The following is a 20,755-nucleotide window of genomic DNA, read 5'->3' as shown; positions in this document are numbered from 1 at the left end:
CGAGCGAGGAGGAGCATGATATCCAGAAAAATGCTGATTTGTTCACAAGCTTTAAATATTGAGACTACCCCGTAACAATGACTTGCTCGACCCTATCTGTGGAGCCATGCGTCTTTAACATGAGAAAATATTTTAAAGATTAACTCAATTTTACTTTTTTGTGTATATAGCCCCTTTAGCTGGTGGAGAGAGAATAAAATGTTACAACAACTATGCAGCGCTTTTGGCCGATGGTTATATTTAGAGAATATTTCCCTGTGCGTTTGCGCAACGGTCTTTACAGGGCTTGATCTACTCGAAACGTTTTAAGTTGGGCAATATACCATGGTGAGTTTAACAGTATATCCCAGTCGTGTGTTGAAATTGACGTCTGTGGGATGATTCCACATCAAGAGTAATTTTCGTAAATACATATATCCGTAGTAAATTGTAGTCTATATCCGTCAGAGACGGCGTGCCATAACAAGCGTGTTTTGGAGTGGTGGGCTACATTCAGTGTCACCAAGAACATGATGGATTAACAACATATTTTAAGGGAATTATGACTGATGCGTTCAAGTCAGCATTTTGTACACAAGACATGCTTTATTCCCTAAACAAGTATTTCGTGGCGTCCCTGGAAGATGATGAGATGGACTCGCATGGGATGAAAAGCGTGGTAACGGAAACTTGACGGTTGGATGAATTTGGTTACAGGCGTGCGAACGCGTTTACCTCCACACGCAGACTTTGTGGGCAGTTAAGTCCAAGGGGGGCATGGCGTTCAAAAAAGAGACAGAAAGAACCCACCAATTTCCACTTTGTTTTCTGCACAGCCAGTCATGCCGCTGGGACAAGACTAAAACTCATAAGTTGCTGGAGAGGGAGGCGAGGAGTTGCTGTATTGACCCCCCCACCAAGTCATGTCATCGACCCGCTTCAGGAAGACCCGCTTTTCAAACCTCGACCACTTCTCAGATAACCATTACATGCTTGGAAGTGATGCCACTTTGGTCCATATAAATAATACACGCGATAGCCTTGAAGAATGACAGGCTATTATACTGTGACGCAAATAATCTTCTGGCTTCTATCTTCAAAATATATGGGTGCTGTGCACACATCAAATCAAAGAGCTTGACAACACCATGAGGATGAGTGAAATGTGAATATTGCCTCATAAGAAACCTTGGCCTATTTGTTTTTAAGATGTTGTAAGAAAGCTCGGCCCAGGAATTGCTTTTGTCTGAAATATGGCAATTCATAGTGAGGTCATCTTAATGGCCACACTATGGAGTTCATCCAAGAACTATAAGTTCGCCCACGATCAATGCTCCGAATCTGAAATCTCTTTCAGCTGCACTCAGCTGTGGACCTGTGGTCCTTTGTTTTCCTCGCAAACGTGCTCCCGCGTATGACGTCAGGGAATCTCGTTGACTTAACATCTTCGTAACAGCCTGTTCCCTCCTGGCAAGCAGTTTGTTTGCCATCGATATCCAAAATTGCCAGATGTTGGACATCTCCTGCGTCTTTGCCCCGAATGTTTGGGATCAAACAGAACAGAATGAATCCCAACAGCCGCATGAGGAAAGTTCTGTGGCAAAGGAGAACTGTCATGCCACATTTCGCATTTCCTTCATCACAAACAGCACAACTCTTCTTGATCTGTGGACTTGGGGAGGGCTACCCTGGTACCCTGTTCTCTTCGTCTGCATCGTAAAGTAAAAACCATCACTGCATGACTTGCACTACGCACTGTTGTCGTCTGCTAAGTAAGTTGGCTGTATGAAATGGTGCCAGTCTCGTTTGTTTCATTATTCGGAACAAATGACACTTCATATAAACAAGCGAATGCCAGCCTTCACCGTCCCATTCTGAGGGCAGGTCATATGAAACTTTAATGTGCAGAATTTTAGACTTTGGGGTTTGGTCTTCGTCATTCTGTCGACCGCTGGGCATATCCATCGCTCAAGGGTCTAAATGTAAATATTGTTTAACAATCCAGTAAGATTTCTTTCCCCCTTTCTTTAGTTGATTGTGCTTTTCGATGTTGAGACGACAAGTGATGACTGTATTGGACTCGTGCTTGGTCTCACACTGGAGAAAGACTGGGTCATTCACAAAACGAAAAAACCCCAGCGTTGAGTAGGCTATTGCAGCACAGTTCTGAGTAACGTTAGGAAAGTTTAACCTACCCATGTACTACACTGTAAAACACAATTATAACATTTGAATAACCATGGCTATAATCCATCAATAAGCCGTGATCGTGGACAAATACGCAATCGTTCAGATAATTGAGAAAGTGTATTGATTATGTGGATTGGAACTTTTCAGTGGAACCACTGGGCTGTACCCTGAATGGTTCGCCTTTCCTGTATACATCCAATCCGTCGAAGCACAAACGTTGATCACACCAAGACGAAATGATAGCGGCCCACATAATGACAAAGCTGAAGTCGGAAGCACATCTCGCATGACCATAATATTGCACATCTCGGCAGACGAAAAAGTTGCAAGAGAGCTCATCCGAAGACAATGGGGAACCTTCCTCTAGGGCCGGAGTATTGATGATCTTCTGCTCACCGTTTCTAATTCCCAGGCTACCCTCAGGAATGGGATCACGTGACAGCGCAGGGCGGTCGAACTAAGCCATTTTGGAGACAGTGTCAGTTTCTACTGAACCATCATACACGGCATATTTTAAACCGCTGGTCCTGTACAGGATTACAAGAATTCGATCGGGGAAGAGAAACATCAGCACTGGGACTCCAATCAGTCCACCATCGTTAATACCGGAGAATTACGCGTAAACGGCAATTGCGTAACTACAATGAAGTCGACGCTGGTGCGTTAGCGCTCTGACAGCGTCTGCAGCTCGATCCAAAATGGCCGCGTGGGTTGCATTCATTTTTTGCTGATCGACTTCCAAGTTTCATTGTATGTAAAATAGCTTGGATATTGGCTCTGATAGACCTGGTAAGTATGATGGAAGTGCCCTTACCACTCAGACTGTTTAGCGGTGTGATACAGTGAGGTATTCGCGCAGCTATAGCGAATCCATGTCGCGGACTGCTTGCCTGGTCCGATCATGTTCTTTGCTCAATGCAGAAATGTTTATTATGTGTATCTCTTTGGCACACGTCGTAATTGTGTCTTCAAATGCAACTCCACGAATACACGCAGATTGTATTTTACGCGTTACTTTAATGGAACATTGGCATTTTACGGCCTAACTAATGCGTAAAAAGTATCAGGTTGTGGAAAACCTGAGTGGGCAAGGGCTATATCTCTAAGTGATCATATTGAAACAGTTATTTAAGTCTTGCTGATGATCTTGATGACCTGATATTATAGGAATGAGAACTGATGGCTATGTAGTGATAGGCAAAAATAAAATAATATCCTTTGGTGACTGATTTAAGACTTTATGAACTTAAATTCGCATGCAGAGGCTCCTCCTATAGCCCGTGTATGTGCTCCCTGGTAAACCTTAGTTTTTACACATGGTTTAATGAAGATATAACATGTATTTTATTCACCAACAACAGGTCCACGTTTTGATTAATTTTATGGCGAAGCGCTTTTTAAAGTGGTTCTCCGTAACGCTTTTCCTTTGTGAATATACAACACTGGAGTCATATCCTTGGATATTATTTTGTTTGACATTTACGCTTTCATCTTGAAATTTATAAAATGACAGTTTATGTAGGTCAGGTTGGTATATTTTATTAGAATCAATGGCTTTGTGGTAGATTGCCCCCGAGCCTGCAAACTGTTGGTCGTATATTTTGGAATATTGTCAAATCATCCCACAAGACAGCGCACAGAAAGTGCAACGCACATGCGCTGTTAAATAAATAGCCTAATATTGGTGGGATAATTCAAAGTTTTGAAAAAAATAAAATAATGGGAATGGAAGTGTGTACCTTTGATGAAACCTACAGTATGGTGATGGTCAACCGATGGTGAACAGTTCTGCTGTCATGGCAAACTGGTGCATCGCCTTGACAGACGATCTCTATTGAGAGCTGCTGGACTATTCCTGTCTGGGTTTTTTTCCCCATGATGAATGGGCCTACTTTGGACTGATGCTCTTATTTTTTGTTGGCACAGGTTCGCCTTTAAGCTGCTATGGTCAAAACGTACAGCCTTTTGGTTCCAATGACCATGGAATCATCTCTGGAAATAACAGAAGGTCTATCAGTAAAGACGTGCTGTAGTCATGACTGTAGCCTAGTGGTAGACTGGCAACTGGTCACTGTGTCGCTCATTTGTCGTGTTGGTCACATCATGGTGTTGATTGACTTGATGGAATAAAACACATTCTAGAATGTAGATGTAGCCTATATGAGCCTCATATCAGAATTTCAAAGAGCTGGAAAAGAAAAGATTGCTCATTTCACTTTAAGCACTTAACACTGGATTAGAACAAAATAAGAAACATATCAAGCCTGTTATCACTTCTTAGGTTGTAATCTTCTAGACCTGACATTTCTACTGGACACGTGAACTAAACGCGTTGAAAGTTGGTGCCATATTTTTTGGCGCCAATGCCTTGTCTCCCCCCTAGTAGGCTGTTACGTGCATGTAGACGAAGCGAAGCCAAGCCAGCCCTTTTCCTGTTACTTTCTATCCATAGCAAGGCGAAGCTTTCAAGCGGACTGGCTTGCAGCCCATTACAGCGTCCACGTGTAGATTTAAGTTATTGTGGTGAACTCCACATTTCCAAAAGCGCCAAGTTGAACACGATTTCCTGAATATGCAATTCGACGTTCCATGGGTTCCGCGCATACTGGTAGGCTATATTATTTTCGTTGGCACGGTGCAAATAGAGGCAGGAGGCTGCGCAGATCGAAAGAAGCTGCTCTCATGCGTGTCGTGTTATATATATTAGAACTTAATCGTGTAGAGTGAAGAGTTGTCCACCAGTAGCTCCCTATTGAGAACGATCCCCAAGAAGTCAACAGCTTGGTCTCCCACTTGCAGGAAAATCATCCCCGAATCGTTACGGCTCTGCGTAACTCCATTCCTGTAATCTGATACATCGTCACGATTTGTGTCCTAACACCATATTCTGTAATCTGAGAGAGAAAAACCAATATATTGTGTGTTGACATTGGCAGACTCATGTGAACAAACTTGCAGGGGGTTGTTTGCCAAGATGGCAGCCACGTATGAGTTGCACGTAGAGTTTCCAAGAACGATTAATTGTGGTGCTAAAATTAAACAGATTATGGGTGGCTTTATTTGGCATCGTGTTGGTATACGCGGTGTGTTCACCACACCTCACCTCACAAGGCGCCCCTCTGCTGGCAAGGTGCCAAATATTACCGGTTGCTATGGCAACTGTAAGTACTGGTATTTTGGCATTTTTACTAAAAACAGACTGAATCAGATTTCGCATAGGCCTACTAGAACGGAGTGGAGTAAGTGGTCTTCACGCAATAAATTCGTGATGAATTCGACCAGTCTTGTCTGTGCCGGTAGGCTAGCACTATGTGGGCCTATGCCTAGGATACAGGCATACTTTGCATAATTAATTTATTACGTACTGTGGTATGCGTGTGCGCGCATCTCCAGAAGTTTCCACACTACAGTCTCTAAATGTTTCCCCCCAGAAATTAAGTAACCACTTCATAATCAATTAATGCTTTTGTTTTTGCAACAGATCTTGTTTGTCCATGATGCACAGAACTACAAGAATTAAGATAACAGAACTCAACCCACACTTGATGTGCGTTTTGTGTGGGGGTTACTTCATAGATGCCACAACCATCGTTGAATGTTTGCATTCCTGTAAGTTTCTGTTTAACCCTTTATCACTCTCAATTTCCCATGTACTGTAGCAGTACTGTACAAGCCAATGCCTAAAACATATCTATACATGCGTTTGATTCATGATTTCCCTTCTTTCTGTAGTCTGTAAAATGTGCATTGTGAGGTACCTGGAGACAAGCAAGTATTGCCCTATTTGTGATGTCCAAGTCCACAAAACCAAACCATTGCTGAATATAAGGTAGGCTGCCGCACAGTGTGCAGAATTCATGTAACACCTGCCATTAGTATGCTTATTATTTATGAACTCGAGTGAGCTACAGTGTTGTCTGTGTTGTTTTTAAGGTCTGACAAAACTCTTCAAGACATCGTATACAAGTTGGTCCCTGGGCTGTTCAAAAGTAAGTTTATGTTCAGCACAAAAGACAAACTTTTCTTGTTGCTTCCAGTAAAACTAAGTGGTCTTGTTTTTTCCTTCAGATGAAATGAAACGGAGGAGAGATTTCTATGCGGACCATCCATCAGTAGATGGTAATTAATTAAAAAAAATAATTTGACAGTTGTGTTCATCACATAAAGCATTGTGAAAGAATAACTGAAGCTCATTTGTGTTCATCTAACTGCCCAGTTGCAAATGGCTCAAACGAAGACAGAGGAGAAGTAGCTGACGAGGACAAGAGAATAATTACAGATGATGAGATAATCAGCCTGTCCATAGAGTTCTTTGACCAAAACAGGTGAGCTTTGGACAATGAGAATGTTTTGGACCATGAAAGTTCTGAAGAATGTTGGTCTCTATAGAATATAGTGTGTTATTTTAGAATCTTGCGTTGTTGTAGAATGCAAGATTGTAAACATTCTACTATAACATTCTTTTCTCAACCAACATTCTTTAGAACTTGCATTGCTCAAACATTCCTATCCCACTGCTTTCAGGATTAATGATGGAATGTCTCAAGTCTTGATGTCTGATGAATGTTGGAACTTGTAACAGATGCTGTACTGAAAACATGTTCCATTTGCCTGTGGGATCATTAAAGATTCATTCATTCATCTCTAACTGATCTCAGCTAACTGAGTTTGACTGTACTGACTGTACAGGATGTGTCTAAACCCCTTTTGCTTTTGTTTGTAGACAAGAGAGATCTGGGCATTTAAAAAGTAGCAGTAAAGAGGTAAGGTTTGGAACATTGTGTTAAAAAAAAGTATTTAAGTTAATGATGGCAAATGTTTGGACAATGGGTTGATTGGGAAATTCCCAATTCATGTAAGTAATTTTTGTGTGTGTGATTTTAACAGTTTGTGAAGCGGTACTTGCAGTGTCCAGCTGCAATGACTGTCATGCATTTAAGAAAATTTCTGCGAAGTAAAATGGACATACCATGCACCTTTCAGGTAGGACTGTTTGTAAAATGACACAGTTATGTATATCTGTGGGAAGTGTTCATAAACATGTGTGTATAATTGTTAAGGTGTGTAAATTATGTGCTCAAATGCAAAATTCACAAGGCTAAGGATTGAAGATGCTATGTGATTTGGGGAGGATGTCAAAGTTGCCTGTCTTTCTTCATTCCAGGTTGATGTTATGTACGAAGATGAACCACTGAAAGATTATTACACATTAATGGACATAGCATATATCTACACGTGGAGAAGGGTATGGTCCAATTAATCCGATCCAAAAACATTTACTGTTTGATTTTTGAGTGAAGCAAAGCACAGTTTAAGGTGTATATAGGTAGCAATAACTATGAATAACAGCGCTATCTCCCATGACCCCATGGCCTTTTCCAGAACGGCCCCATGGCCCTGAAGTACAGGGTGCGGCCCAGCTGTAAGAAGATGAAGCTCAGCAGTCCCCGAGATGAGCGGCCCAGTGGCGGCACGGACAGCAGGCCTGACGTGGAGAGCGACTCCGGCAGCGATAAGCCCAGCAGCCCCCCTGTGAGAGATCCCCCCTCCACCACCACCTCCACCCCCACCACCGCCATCGCCTCCGCCTCCCCATTGCCCAGCCCCAGTGCCCAGCCATCCCATGTCGGCGTTTCATTCGGTTCCACAGTTAATGGCCTACCATCCTCTGCCAGTGCCTCCTCCATCACCACCACCACCTCCACCTCCACTACTACTACCAGTATTGCAGCCCCAACGAACAGACTGCTACCCCTGAACAGCAAAGCCTGTAAACCCTCGACTGTGAATGGCTCCCCTCCTCTCTGGGATGACGTGACCAAAGCCTGACCCCCTGCCCTGACCCTGGCCCACCAACACAGCTGTTCTTTTTTGTGGAAAGTCTCTTTCTTTTTTATATATATTAAAAAAAAACATAATGTTTTGACATGCTCACATTAAATGTTGTGTGTCAGTGTAGGCTATTAATGAAAACGGCATGATTTAAGCTTACATGTTTTCAAGTGTTTTTCTGTTTTCTGTCATTTTGCACCAAGGGAAATTGTAAGGCTTTCTAGGACAAATTATTTTAGTTGAGTAAGCTTTGAAGGAGATTTCATTCATTTTTTATTTTTAACATGGACTTTGGCATATAGAAGTCTACTCATTCTGTCTTTATGAACTGCATAACATTTATATGTTGCCTATTTTTAATCAATGAATGATCCCATGTTTGCCCTCACAGTTATTAGGTTTGTTCTATAGCCTTAATACTAAGCATTTAGAACAGTATTATGTGCTCATGTATTTTGACTTTCTTCTTAGAAAGTGCTCTCAGTGTTTTCCCGTCTTTCTTTAAAGAGCTCAGATTATTTCTGTCAACTATTGCCAGTGGAACATGAAACTGAGCCGAGGACAAGAACAGTTCAGTGAAGGGGTCATATCGTTTTCAGAAAAGATGAATGTGTAAACATATGGATTATTTCAGTGTCTAGTGTTTGCTGTCACTCAAAATACATGTACCATTTGTTGAATTTATTATACCATTTCCTGTTGTCGCATAGAGGGGATGAAATTGTATAAAATAAACCTTTTACATTTTATTATGAAAACCTACCCGGCGGTGGCGATATCATTTTTACTCGTTTGCGCTCCGGAGAATGGTTTAAGGAGAGGGCTGTGATGCGGCCTAATCTCTACAGGCTGTTGCAGATGTACTGGTTGTTTCAGTGCAACAAGTTGAAGGGCCAGATACCTTTGACAATCGGCAAGGCAATTAGGGTAGAATGCCCTAAAGTGGGACGATGCCTAATGTGGGACACCTTAAGGTTTAAGGGGTGTAGCTTTGCCCCAAGTTGGTAAATGTTTACAAAACTATAACCAAATAAAAGCCCTATCATCCTGTTATCATAATATCATGATTTAGTAAATGTATAGTAATACTCCAGGGAGGGGTTACAATTATGAAGAAGGACCCTGGGTGAAGTCCATCAAATGACCAATTACATAGCATTTGGCCAAATTTGTCTTTAGGGTATAAATCAATTCCAATCAAAACAACATTGTCAATTTTTTGATAAATATGTTGGGTAGGTATATGTTCATCAGAAAATAATGTGTGATGTATATAAAATAACGTAATATTTTATTTTTAAAACATATTATTAGTGTCCCACTTTAGGATAGGTGCGTCCTAAAGTGGGACACAAGATTTTCCTAATGTGGGACAGTTATAAAAGTAGTAATTTAATAAGTCAAACAATTACTATGAAGTCAAACACCATGTCCACATGAGAAAATGGGTATTAAAATCTATATCATAGATGTATTTCAGTCTTTCTGGCCTAATCTACTGGAGCACAGCTATCAACACAACATTTGGGTCCAAAAACCGGAAGTTCTTTCCTCAAATAGAGCTGCCATGTTGAAGTGACCAATTGTGTGCAATGGGTTCAAACAGTCTGAGTCATATTTACCAATAAAAGAAAGTAAAAATAATTCAGAAAACATGCTCTAAATGTGTAGCTGATATGTCTTAAAGAGTGGCAGATCACATTTTAAATTAATATTTTACACAAACATGTTTTAGAGACCTTTTAATATACACTGTCCCACATTAGGAAACCCATTGTCCCACTTTAGGGATAACCATGGTTTTTGACCAACTTACATTAATATCCAAATTGTTCGAATTAGAAACACATAACATGTTTTTAAAGGTTTTATTTGATTAGAGCATAACTAGAGGATGAAAAGGGTGTAATTTGTTTGTATTGAAATGTTGTCATTAAATTTTAATAAACCACCAAAGTTGAAGTGACAAAAATTGTCCCACATTAGGGCATTCTACCCTACTATGCGATAGCTGACATTTTACTTAAGTTTTTACAGTTAAGTAGCATACATAATTCTATCTCTTATGGGTTTGAGCTTTGGCAGGCCAGCTTCACACGTTTTGTTAGTTTGTTGCTTTTGTATGATTCAATGGTGGTTTGATCCCCCAACTAGGCTATATAGCCGACCTGCTTTCTGCGTCATGTGGTTTATCGTGAACATAGTATGTAATATAGTGTAGCTTGTCACTTACAAAAGTTACAGTTAGAACCATTTTGACCTAGTTTGCTTGAACAGTATGATAGGCTAAATTAGGCATAAATAAAATCAAGGGTAGACGGAGATATAGACCTACTATATGTGTGAATTAAAGAGGGGAAAAGGCGACATTTACTTGATTGATTTGCGCACAATTTAGGGACGTGTCCTTTACTATTATTATTATTATTATTTTTACTGTGCGCTTCAAGAGTAGTACCCAGCGTTCTTGTTGGATGATGGGCTACTGGAGCATTGTCAGCAGCCATTAATAAGTTTACAAACGAATCGGAAAATCAACGATCAGACTTTGATTTAGCCTACCTGCTAGATAGGCCTATCCATTTCAGTCTGGCACCACTTGGACGGCCTACTCCATAGTCACTCGGTGAAAATGCCAAGGCTTCTATGGAAGCAATCAGAGAGAAACTGTAAAACATCAGAAACGTAGAAATTTGAAATAGCCTTTGTCCAATTATAGGCTATCTTCTTTGGCTTCATGGCGTTGTGACCTACGCCACGAGGTTTCGTCTGGTCTGAATTTAGTCTTCTACTCAATGTTCATCCATTACAATCATAACGTGCCTTTCTGTAGGTCAATTTTAAATGTTACAAACCCTGTGCATCCTTACCAGACTCGGTGATTTCTTTCCACGAACTAGAACTGACAAAAAAAAAAGTTGCACAAAAAGTTACAAGTAGGCCTACAGGCCTACCAAGAACGAATTTTTAACATTGACTAAATTGTTTGATTAGGCCACAACTTGTGGGTAGTAGGCTACGGGAGTCGTTGCGATGTCGGATTGACAACCATTGCATTGCACAGTCATTTGCAGAGGTCAAGTTTGATGCCATCATCTGAAGGCTACTTACCAGTGATAATTGTTTATATCGACTTTATCTTTTGTAGGCTTCATGGCGCATCATAAAACTGACGCTTGACAACTCGCTCTGATTTTTGCGCGCAACCGTTCATGATGCCTGTTTAGCTGATGATTGGCAGGAGGACGAACAGCGCATCCGCCTCCGCATGCATGGTGCTGTGCACAGACATAATCTGATGGCACTGAAGCTGCAGTAAAAACCTGAAACATGTCGCCTCCTACCGGTAGGCTGCACAGGCTCTGTTGCCTCACCGTTCCCTTTTTAACCTGGTGAAATGTTGCGCGCGCGCACGCACGCATGCACGCACACACACACACCTTGATTACTAAATTAATTCAGTCATCTTTGACCTTACTAAATAAGATGTACAGTTGAGGACATTAGCCACCCCCCTTCAGGCATATAGAATGACCCGACAAAATGATTAGCCCCCTGATCATTAATAGTCAATACGGTGCCATGTATGGACCAAAACTTACACCAGGTTCTTTGATTTATTAACTAGGTTGACTTGGCACATGTCCTACCTACAATTTTGGCCCATTTCTCCATTGCAAATAGTTAAGCTGGTCAAAATTGCATGGATGTTGAGCATGGACATTCATTTTCAGCACTCCTCAAAGACTATCTAACTAAAGGATTGAGGTCTGAATCACTCCATGACCATGCATGGTTTAGTGTCCTTGAAGAACATTTGAACTATTTTGGTTATTGGTTAGTTTTGGGTTATTATCTTATTGAAAGTTCCAGCGAAGACCTTTGCTTAATCTATGACCATATTCTTGCATGGTCACCTTTGACATTCTATCATATTTTTTTCTTTTCATGGTGCCATACACCCAAACAAGACTTCCTGTGCCTGAGGCTGCCTTAGAATGATGCTAGCAAATTTTGGACCCTATGTACAGTCAGCTCCAACATATGAGGACATTTTTGACTTTCAATTCTCACAGGCAAAGCTCAATCAGACTCTGATATGCACTGCCTTAAGTAAAGGGGTTAATCTGTGATGATAGCCCCAAAGGCCAATATGATGACAAGCCTGTCTTTCTTGAAATAAAAACTCCAGGTGATGCCGGGTCAATAACAATCATCTAGGCAGGTGTCCATGGCTTCTTTGGTCTTTTTTTAAAAAGTAATTTTTGGGGCTTTTATTATTACAGGACTGTGTGAGAGTAGACAGGAAATGATTGGGAGAGAGATGAGGCAGGGCCGGGAAATGACCCCGGCCAGACCCGAACGGGGGTCCCCGTGGGCATGCTACTCCAAATGTGGGGGCTCAGCACGCTGCTCCACAACGCCCCCCCGGCTTCTTTGGTTTAATGAGACTAAGCACAGTTCCCCCAGTTACGCATGGTGGTGGGAGCATAAAGTTTTTTTTTAAAGTTTTTTTTCAGCCTCGGACACAGGGAGTCTGGGTCTGGATCACTGGGTCTTCCAACAACATTATAACCCAAAGCATACAGCTTAATGATTTCAGAGGTTCTTCAAGGATACTAAAACCATGATACTGCAAGGACCCACTCAAGAGTCCAGTCCTCAATTCCATCGAGAGTCTGTGCCAAATGTATGTGCTCAACATCCATGCAATTTGGACCAGCTAGAACAATTTGCAATGGATAAATGGGCCAAAATACCTCGTGGTACATGTGCCAACTTAGTTAACTCCTAACATGACATTGTTAAAATGTGTTATTTTTACATCCATATTACAACATGATTGCCTACTTTGGCCTCACCTATGGCCGGCCATGAAGTGGTCAGGAACCTTTATGGTGACACTGAAGAGTGCAGGCCTACAGGCCATGCCAAAGAAAGAAAGCAAACACCCACCAAGACAAAGAACACTATGCAGAGCAATGTTTAGATTTATTGAGGAGTGTTGTGAGAAGAGGGTGCATTACAGCACACAAACATGAGATTGACACTGGCTCCCACGACTGAATTCACAACGACTATGACGCATAGACAACAATGGATTACAATTTACTACCCGTCACCAGATTGATGATGGACAGCACCTCATTATCATGAAACATGCTCCTCTTCAGCTCAAAGCCACATTTTGCTATCACCATGGGTGGGCAGGGGGAAAGGGGCTTTTGATGTTTATACTCAACAGTATTTAATATTCAATGTGAATGTACAGTTACTTTTTCCTCTTATAAATTTGCAATAATGTAGTTACAAAGTCAATCGTTGAAAAATCTCAGGGAGACGAATCTGCTTAGAAAAAGCTTTGAACTTCTTAAGTGTTATCTTCTAAAGCTGAAGTTGTAAAGTCAAATTCGGATAAAAAGGATCACTTTTTATACATTGACCTCCTTTCAAATCCTATGCCTTGCATGGCTTAAAGTTCTCTTTTTATACGCTCACACATTAATGTCATAAATAATGCTTCCTGTGGTAGTGCAAGCGCTACACTGTTGAGCTGTTGAACTCCAAGTTATTGTGACTCAAAAAACCTCATTTCAAACAGCCAACAGAAGCAGCAAAACAGGTATACACTGATAAATCAGACTAGTATTGGGCAATAAACCCACAACAAGTTAAGTCAACATGTTCAAGGTTTGTTGGGTTGTTTAGCTTAAGGAGTAACATTCAGTGATAAATCACAAAGTTAACATACACTATAAACCTACACAAGAACAGCTGGGCAACCTCAATATTCTTTCGATATATATATGATCCATTTTTAGAAAATAACATATTCAATCTTTCGTTAAAAAAAAGAAATACAAAATTAAACAATTCATAGTAAAAAAGGCACACCCCTCGCACAGTGTAAATATTTTATAACATTACCTAGCATGGTTAGGATTGCTTAGAATTGCAAATGAAAATGCAGAGGAAAACAAATACATCCACAGACTGCACTTAATACTATGCCAAGACTACAATAAATTACAGCTAAGTACCGGTAGAGAGAAGCGTGGAGGAGTCCAGCTGTTTTAGGCAACTTTCTCTCATTGTCTGAAGTGCTGTAATGTTTCATAAAGTGTTACAGTTTCAGTTACAACTTCATTCCCTTCAAGAGAATGGCACACTAACAAACACATCTTATTATACTGAAATAAACAAATGTAAAAATATATATTATATGCTCTATAACACAAAACAAGCAAACAAACAAAAAAACAGCAATGCAAAGGGCCATATTTCTGTTCAGCTCTCTGGACTACACTATAGTGATTTTATGCCAATGCTGGATGTTGTCTACAATGCTCTACAAACTAACACACTCAATACAGTACTACTACTATTGCATCTTAGTGTTTTTCTGCAACCAGCTTTATTTGCATAAACATTTTGGTGCATTAGTGTAAGTGCAAAGTATAAAATTGTCATTTTTGGAGTCCATTTCCAGTGGCTGCGTCAGTGCGCTCTAAAAGTGCACATATGGTAAGCCCTCCTTCAAAAAAAGGAGTTTAAATCTGAAAATGTACATCTCTTCCCTTATATTCCTTCCTTCCCTAGTTATCAACCCAAGATAAAAACTATAGTAAAGTAACAAAATTAAGAAATGAATATCACTTAGCAATATCAGTTCAACAGGCAAACAGCAACATGCTTGCTCATTTAGTCATACCTCTCAGCAACAGTTTTTTTTTTTTTTAGAAAACAAACAGAACATAATATAAAGCAGCTTTGACAATGCCAGGGGGTGGATAACACAGTAAAACTCAGCACAAGAACATCACTCAACTTCCCACTCAACAATATCTAACATACAGGTATATATTTTTTGGACACATAACTACATTACATCTTTCCACCCTTACAGTTTGTATTGATAATAATAATAATCATAATCATAATAATCATAATAATAATAATTAATAAGAACACAGGGGGAGGGTGTAAACTGCCCTGGACCGAGAGCCCAGGATGATGAGTGTCTGCCGGTTCCTCTCCCCCCCTGAGGCGCTGCCTCTGTGCCCAGTCTCAGGTGTCCGTCTCCCTGACCTGGGTGGGTAAGCACCACTCACAGTTCCACATCTGACCAGGTTAGGGAATGATGGTGGTGATGAAATCGTAGAACCTCTTGGAATATTGCTCAGGGTTGACTGTGGATATTTCTGCACCAGACTGAGTGAGTCAAAACAAATGAATGCTGGTGTTAGTTCACTGCTTGAAAGAGGCTAGCCACTGTGTGTTGCTAGTTTCGTGGCTGATAATGTTTTGGTTTTCACACAAGGTGAACATCACGTCGCATCACATCGCGTTTTCAGAAACATCTTTCAAGCTAAATGACCTAATGTGTTATATCTATATTGTATTTCATACACTGTAGATATACCATATGCTACTGTAGATTACCGAGATATACATAATTTGTTGCACAGGTTGTTAAATTCTGTACATAAATGTGTTCCACTGATACTTACTCCATGCTTCACTGTTTTGGCCGCATGAGCTGCTTTCTTCTTTGCGTCGTACGGCGTGAGGATATCAATCACCCCCATAAAGTAGACCTCTCGCTTAGGAGCAGCTGATGACACACACCAAGCAAACATAATCAAACATGAGCAAACATAATCAGTCTTTACCACATTAATAAATAGGAAGAGACAAAATCAGGTCAGGGCTGGGGAAGAGTCTCAAGCATAATACCCAGCATACTTTCAGTCCCTCTTTTCCATGGAGAGTCTGTACTATCCAGATAGTTCAAGAGGTAGTTTCCAGCCACCGCCAAAGAAATGACTTGACCCTTGGCTTGTTATAAGGCCCTCCTAACCAAAACACATACATGAACAACAGTGGGGTGAGTAGTATGCACACACCTCCCCAAATACTATTCTCTGGGAGTGAGACTTTCATCAAACGATTTTACACAAGTGACTGAAAATATTACATATGTTTGAATGGGGGGCTTTTCCAAGAACCTGGCTCAGTATTAAACCAAGTTAATCCCTTAGCGCAGCACCTATGTTATAACCTTACTGTCACCAAAATTGTAATGTCTATGTCTTAATCTGTTACTTAAGGCTCTCTGCACTGTCATAGCAATGTTGTTATGATGTATTTGAGTATGTTCAGCAAATAGTGAATAGGCCCGCCGGCGACCCCATCTGCAGTAAGAGGCTACGTTAACCTTGAGGTAGTAGTAAATCATGTAATATATAAGCCTGGGTCCCTCGTTTTCTTAACCCAATGATACCTGAGGGCTGTCTATTAACAGCTTTACCACTTCCTGCAGGTTAACTTAAAATTATTAATTGTTCTTTAAAGGTGGGATTGCAGGTATGACATCACGTTGGGGGAACTCCCCCAGGATTCTAAGGTTCTACATAGACTCCTATGAGCCTGCGGAACCCCCAACGTGATGTCATAATAGTACATTTTCTTAAGATGGTTAACCTGCAACCCCACTTAGGTATGTTCTTGGAATACTTATACTGTATATAACTGTCCTGTCCTCTACCAGAGCTGTAGATAAAACACATCTCTGGTCTATAAATTGTGGACGCCCCCTAGTGGCTGTACCCCTAAACGTGTGATTTCTGCAATGTTCACCTCCAGTACATTCATTTGGAAGTGGACATTCAATGTTCAACTAAAAACAGTCCAACAGAGATCATTTATACAGAATTTAAACAAAATCAAATATGACATACCGATAACTTGATCTGTTTTTCGCCATCTTACAATATGCGGAAAAGGTGTGTACAATTATTGTGAGTGGTGTTGCAGGTTTGAATCTCGTACCGGCAGAAAGACTGTTGATTGCATCCTGTACTGCATGCATGTATAAAGTGCCAATGAACAATGCACCTATTGGTATCCCCATTGGTACTCCAGGGACAGTTCACTGTTTTCTAATACCTAAAGCACCTGCTGTTACATTCCACTCACAAGAACAGCCTGTGCTGAAATGCCATATGACTGTGTATGTCTTCCTATAATAACAATCTCAAACAACACTCCCAGAGAGCTGTTCTGAGTAAACTTACTGTAGTGACTGCGGAGGGCGTAGACGTCTATGGTGGGGTCGAACTCGCCGGGCCCCAGGGGCTTGTTGCTGTCCAGGGTGTTGCTGGGGCTGTCGGGAGGGGTGCCCGTGGCTCCCCCGTCGCTCTCCGCCCCTTCCTCCTCCCCGGCGTCGTTGTCCTCGCTCTCCTCTTCCGGCTGCTCCTGCTCCCCTCGCTCCACATCATGGATGCCCACCAATAGGCTGTAGTCCATTAGTTTGAGCTGCGACAGGAACTACAGAGAGAGAGAGAGAGAGAGAGAGAGAGAGAGAGAGATAGAGGAGGTTAGAGAGGGTGGTATTGTTGGGGCAACAAAGGGTATTAAAAAGTCTGGAGTTTAGGTCATTCATGCTCAGCGATGTAGTGGGGATTATTAAAGTGGGGGTACGCAATTTTTAACGTCATCAAATAATTAGGCAACTTATCATGTCAAACCCCCCAAATGTCCTTAATCTACCGTCATTGTTTCTACGTTTTCATATGTTTGGTCAATCACCTGCAATACTGCTATGTGATCATTGCTTTTCGTATTCAAACATGGGCAAACATTTTTTTTTAAATCTCACTCCAGGAGAAGTGGGTGGACTGCGTATCCCAGCATACCGCGCCTAATACACCCCTGTTCATGCTAATGACATTAATGTTAAGAAAAAATCATCACAATTGTAAAACAAGTCTGAGCATTTTCTATTTCAGGTGAATGTTCCCGCATTCTCCACCTTTTTCACCTCACTCCCCGCAGGAGGTTGGGACAGGTCTTGCAATGACTGTCTGTCCATCTGTCTACTGGCAGTGTTTTGGATTGCCTGAGTGTGGCGCTAAACACACATCACCACATGCATCAAGCCACTATGCCACTATTTTGGGGCTGAATACGGTTAAAGAACAACTTTCGCGGGAAACCTCTTTTTGTCACTCATTTTAAAATGTGCTAGGTCACAGCGAGCCGTATGAGTATGCACCATGCCAAAGTGTAATTCAATCTGCATGCCCTGCACTGGTCACTGAAGGGCCAGCCCACTTTGAGAGACGCCCATGGTTTTATGGTAAAGTGTCTTATTTTTCATGTTAGGCGTTGTCTTGTTCTGAGGAAGGAGTAAGTATCTAAGCTAGTGAGAGTCAATGGATCACACATGCTACAGTGATCCATTGACTTTCACTAGCTTAGCTACATATTCCCTCTTTTAACTTGTCTTAAAGCAAGACAACGTCTAACATGGAAAATAAGACACTTTACCACTTTATAAACCCTGGCCAAAAAATAGTGGCATACCCCTTTGAGGGGGCCAGGTTGACATTTCTGATTTCTCTTGTCTACATCTGTTTTGATGCAGCTCAACAACAAAAGGGACAACCGTATCTCACTCATTTTGTGAAGTATTCACGAAAAAAATAGATTAATTTTCGTGGTGCATTCACGTTATTGCCCGCCTTTCGTAAAGTCTTCACGAAAATAATAGATTAATTTTCACGCTGCCTATTCACTTGAATTGCCCGACTGTTGCCTAGCGACCCACTAGTTTGATACCGTCACATGGTAATCAAACATTTCAAACAAGCAATTTAGGGTTAGGTTTAGGGTCAAGGTTAGGGTTAGGGTTAGGGTTAGGTTTAGGGTTAAGTAGGGTTAAGGTTAGGGTTAGGTTTAGGTTTAGGTTTAGGGCACATAAGGCGTAAGAGCCGAAAGGGTGTCGAATTAGTGAGTCCCGAGTGTATCAGCAGTGTTCTGTCAGCACCCCCCCCGCCCCTGCAGACGTTTGGATAACCATAGCAGCAGTGGGGCAATTCAAGTGAATAGGCAGCGTGAAAATTAATCTATTATTTTCGTGAAGACTTTACGAAAGGCGGGCAATAACGTGAATGCACCACGAAAATGACTCTATTATTTTCGTGAAGACTTTACGAAAGGCGTGAGATAGGGCTCAAAGGGACCAGTGGCAAAAAGTAAGAGTATCTAAAAAGCAACTACACAAGGTTGAGATCTGTGATGAAAACAAACCTCAACATCATTCTTCAACTTCTCCAGGAACACCTTTTTGCTCTCCTCACCAATGTGGATCTTCTGCCCGTCGTTGATGAAGTCATTGTCTTTGTATGTAGGGAGCTCTTTTGTCTGTACACATCAATACAAAGCATTCAACAATGACTACAACGGTAATTTTTCAATACTTGAAAGATCAAGTGCAATTCAGTAATATTAACAGTAACACTTCTAGTTACACTTCTAGTAACACTCTAGTTGCTACACCTAGAAAGAGTGAGTTAAGTTACTAAATAAAATATTTCCACATTATTATTATTATTTCATGTCTTCCCTAAAACAGCATGGCACACAATACCTGACAAAAAAGTAACATTCCGCACAGTGTCAGGTAACTTAAAGGTGGGGTTGGGGGAACTCCCCCAGGATTCCAAGGTTCTACATAGACTCCTATGAGCCTGCGGAACCCGCAACGGATGTCATAATAGTACATATTCTTAAAATGGGTTAACCTGCAACCCCACCTTTAAGAGTGCACTGAAACAGATTCAGGTGTAGGCCATGAAAGATGCTGGTGAGATCACTGGGGGAGGGCCACCTTGCTACTACATTCAACCACTTACTACTCCACACACCCAGATGTGTCACATCGATGGCGACATGACACAAGACGTGGCTTAGTACGACACCTGCCCCTCAAGGGCACTCACTGGCTCTGCTGGACCTGTAGCTCCACAACACCATCTACCAACTACCATCTTTGCTGAGCTGTTCGCTAAAAATCAAACTCTCTAATCTGCCCAAAGAGAAACATGAATAAGGGGTCACACCCCAAACTCTCTCCAGTGAGTGGGGGACACCAGCAAAGCACTAGTTTGTGTCCACAGGGTGTTCAGTGTGGAGCTAGGACAAGACGGCCATTAGGCAAGAGCCCTTGGCCAGAGGAACAAAGAGGGTCAGGACTGGAGGGGAGGGCGTAGTACGTGCTGGCCGAAGAGGTCCTTACGTGTTTGATGGCACAGTAAAACCGCGTGGCGATCCGGATGGTTTGCAGCTTTTGGCTCATGCGCGACTTTGTTGGTGCGGGCGCGCCCTCCTCGGCTAGACGTGGTTGCTAAGGAAGTCAGGAGGAGGGAGAAGCAGCAAGGCTGGTTGGTTAGCAGCTCCTCACAACCCTGCCCAGCCTGTGCTGCCTGGAATCGCATTAGGAGGGCTACTCCACTGTGTGTGAGTGTGTGTGTGTGTGTGTGTGTGTGTGTGTGTTCAATTTAACAGAAGTACAGTGCTGTGCGGATGTTTTTGCTCCTGAATGTTGATGGATCACAGTGTGATGTCACGGGTTCTATATGAGCCACTACACATTGTGAAACAGGTTCTATCACAATTGTCTCTTGATTTGAAAGGATTGGTAGCAGCCAGACTTGGTCAGCAGTGAAATATAACTCAGTTGTCCAAAATAATATGATTGATCACAGATACCTCCTCATTTAACAAGGAGGCAGTTACTTTTTTACACAGGCTCATTGAGGTTTTATGATATTATTCTCTTAACAAATGAAATAATCAGTGAATAACTGCATTTTAATGCTTGTTTGGGTTATCCTTGTTTAATGTTTGCATTTGTTTGGTGATCTGAAAATGTTAAGTGTGCCAAATGTGCAAAAAAGTACAAAAGTCA

The 20,755-nt window shown here is 41.6% G+C and overlaps 2 protein-coding genes across 3 annotated transcripts in view; one reads left to right on the top strand and one right to left on the bottom strand.

Annotated features, from left to right (window-relative positions):
- The first annotated feature begins 2,621 nt into the window (after positions 1 to 2,621).
- Positions 2,622 to 8,763, top strand: bmi1b (bmi1 polycomb ring finger oncogene 1b). Its single transcript, XM_063220322.1, has 10 exons — positions 2,622 to 2,958; positions 5,651 to 5,778; positions 5,902 to 5,998; positions 6,103 to 6,158; positions 6,238 to 6,288; positions 6,386 to 6,494; positions 6,893 to 6,932; positions 7,057 to 7,152; positions 7,334 to 7,414; positions 7,552 to 8,763. The coding sequence occupies exons 2-10, from the start codon at positions 5,664 to 5,666 to the stop codon at positions 7,996 to 7,998; spliced, it is 1,092 nt and encodes a 363-aa protein (XP_063076392.1). The 5' UTR covers positions 2,622 to 2,958; positions 5,651 to 5,663; the 3' UTR covers positions 7,999 to 8,763.
- Positions 8,764 to 12,977: 4,214 nt separating this feature from the next.
- The window catches only part of pip4k2ab (phosphatidylinositol-5-phosphate 4-kinase, type II, alpha b), a 29,257-nt gene continuing 21,479 nt past the window's right edge, over positions 12,978 to 20,755 (bottom strand). Inside the window, exons 7-11 of one of the 2 annotated variants that reach the window (XM_063219086.1) lie at positions 20,084 to 20,191; positions 19,096 to 19,209; positions 17,079 to 17,331; positions 15,513 to 15,616; positions 12,978 to 15,213 (exon numbers count right to left, since the gene is read on the bottom strand). In XM_063219086.1, coding sequence (XP_063075156.1) covers positions 15,133 to 15,213; positions 15,513 to 15,616; positions 17,079 to 17,331; positions 19,096 to 19,209; positions 20,084 to 20,191 — 660 coding nt within the window. In that variant the 3' untranslated portion in view covers positions 12,978 to 15,132. The remainder of the gene's footprint in view (positions 15,214 to 15,512; positions 15,617 to 17,078; positions 17,332 to 19,095; positions 19,210 to 20,083; positions 20,192 to 20,755) is intronic. The other variant, XM_063219087.1, reaches the window with a different exon arrangement.

The sequence above is a fragment of the Engraulis encrasicolus genome, chromosome 16, assembly GCF_034702125.1.
Source record: "Engraulis encrasicolus isolate BLACKSEA-1 chromosome 16, IST_EnEncr_1.0, whole genome shotgun sequence".
Classification (NCBI taxonomy): Eukaryota; Metazoa; Chordata; class Actinopteri; order Clupeiformes; family Engraulidae; genus Engraulis; species Engraulis encrasicolus.
Note: the sequence above shows the minus strand (reverse complement) of the source record. Positions and strands in the feature narration are given on the sequence as shown.

Excerpts from the sequence above, each read along its gene's own strand:
- bmi1b (XM_063220322.1), top strand. The coding sequence starts at position 5,664 with ATGATGCACAGAACTACAAGAATTAAGATAACAGAACTCAACCCACAC. Across the intron at positions 6,159-6,237 it reads GGTCCCTGGGCTGTTCAAAA|ATGAAATGAAACGGAGGAGA; the intron begins GTAAGTTTATGT and ends TTTTTCCTTCAG. Across the intron at positions 6,495-6,892 it reads GAGTTCTTTGACCAAAACAG|ACAAGAGAGATCTGGGCATT; the intron begins GTGAGCTTTGGA and ends TTTTGTTTGTAG.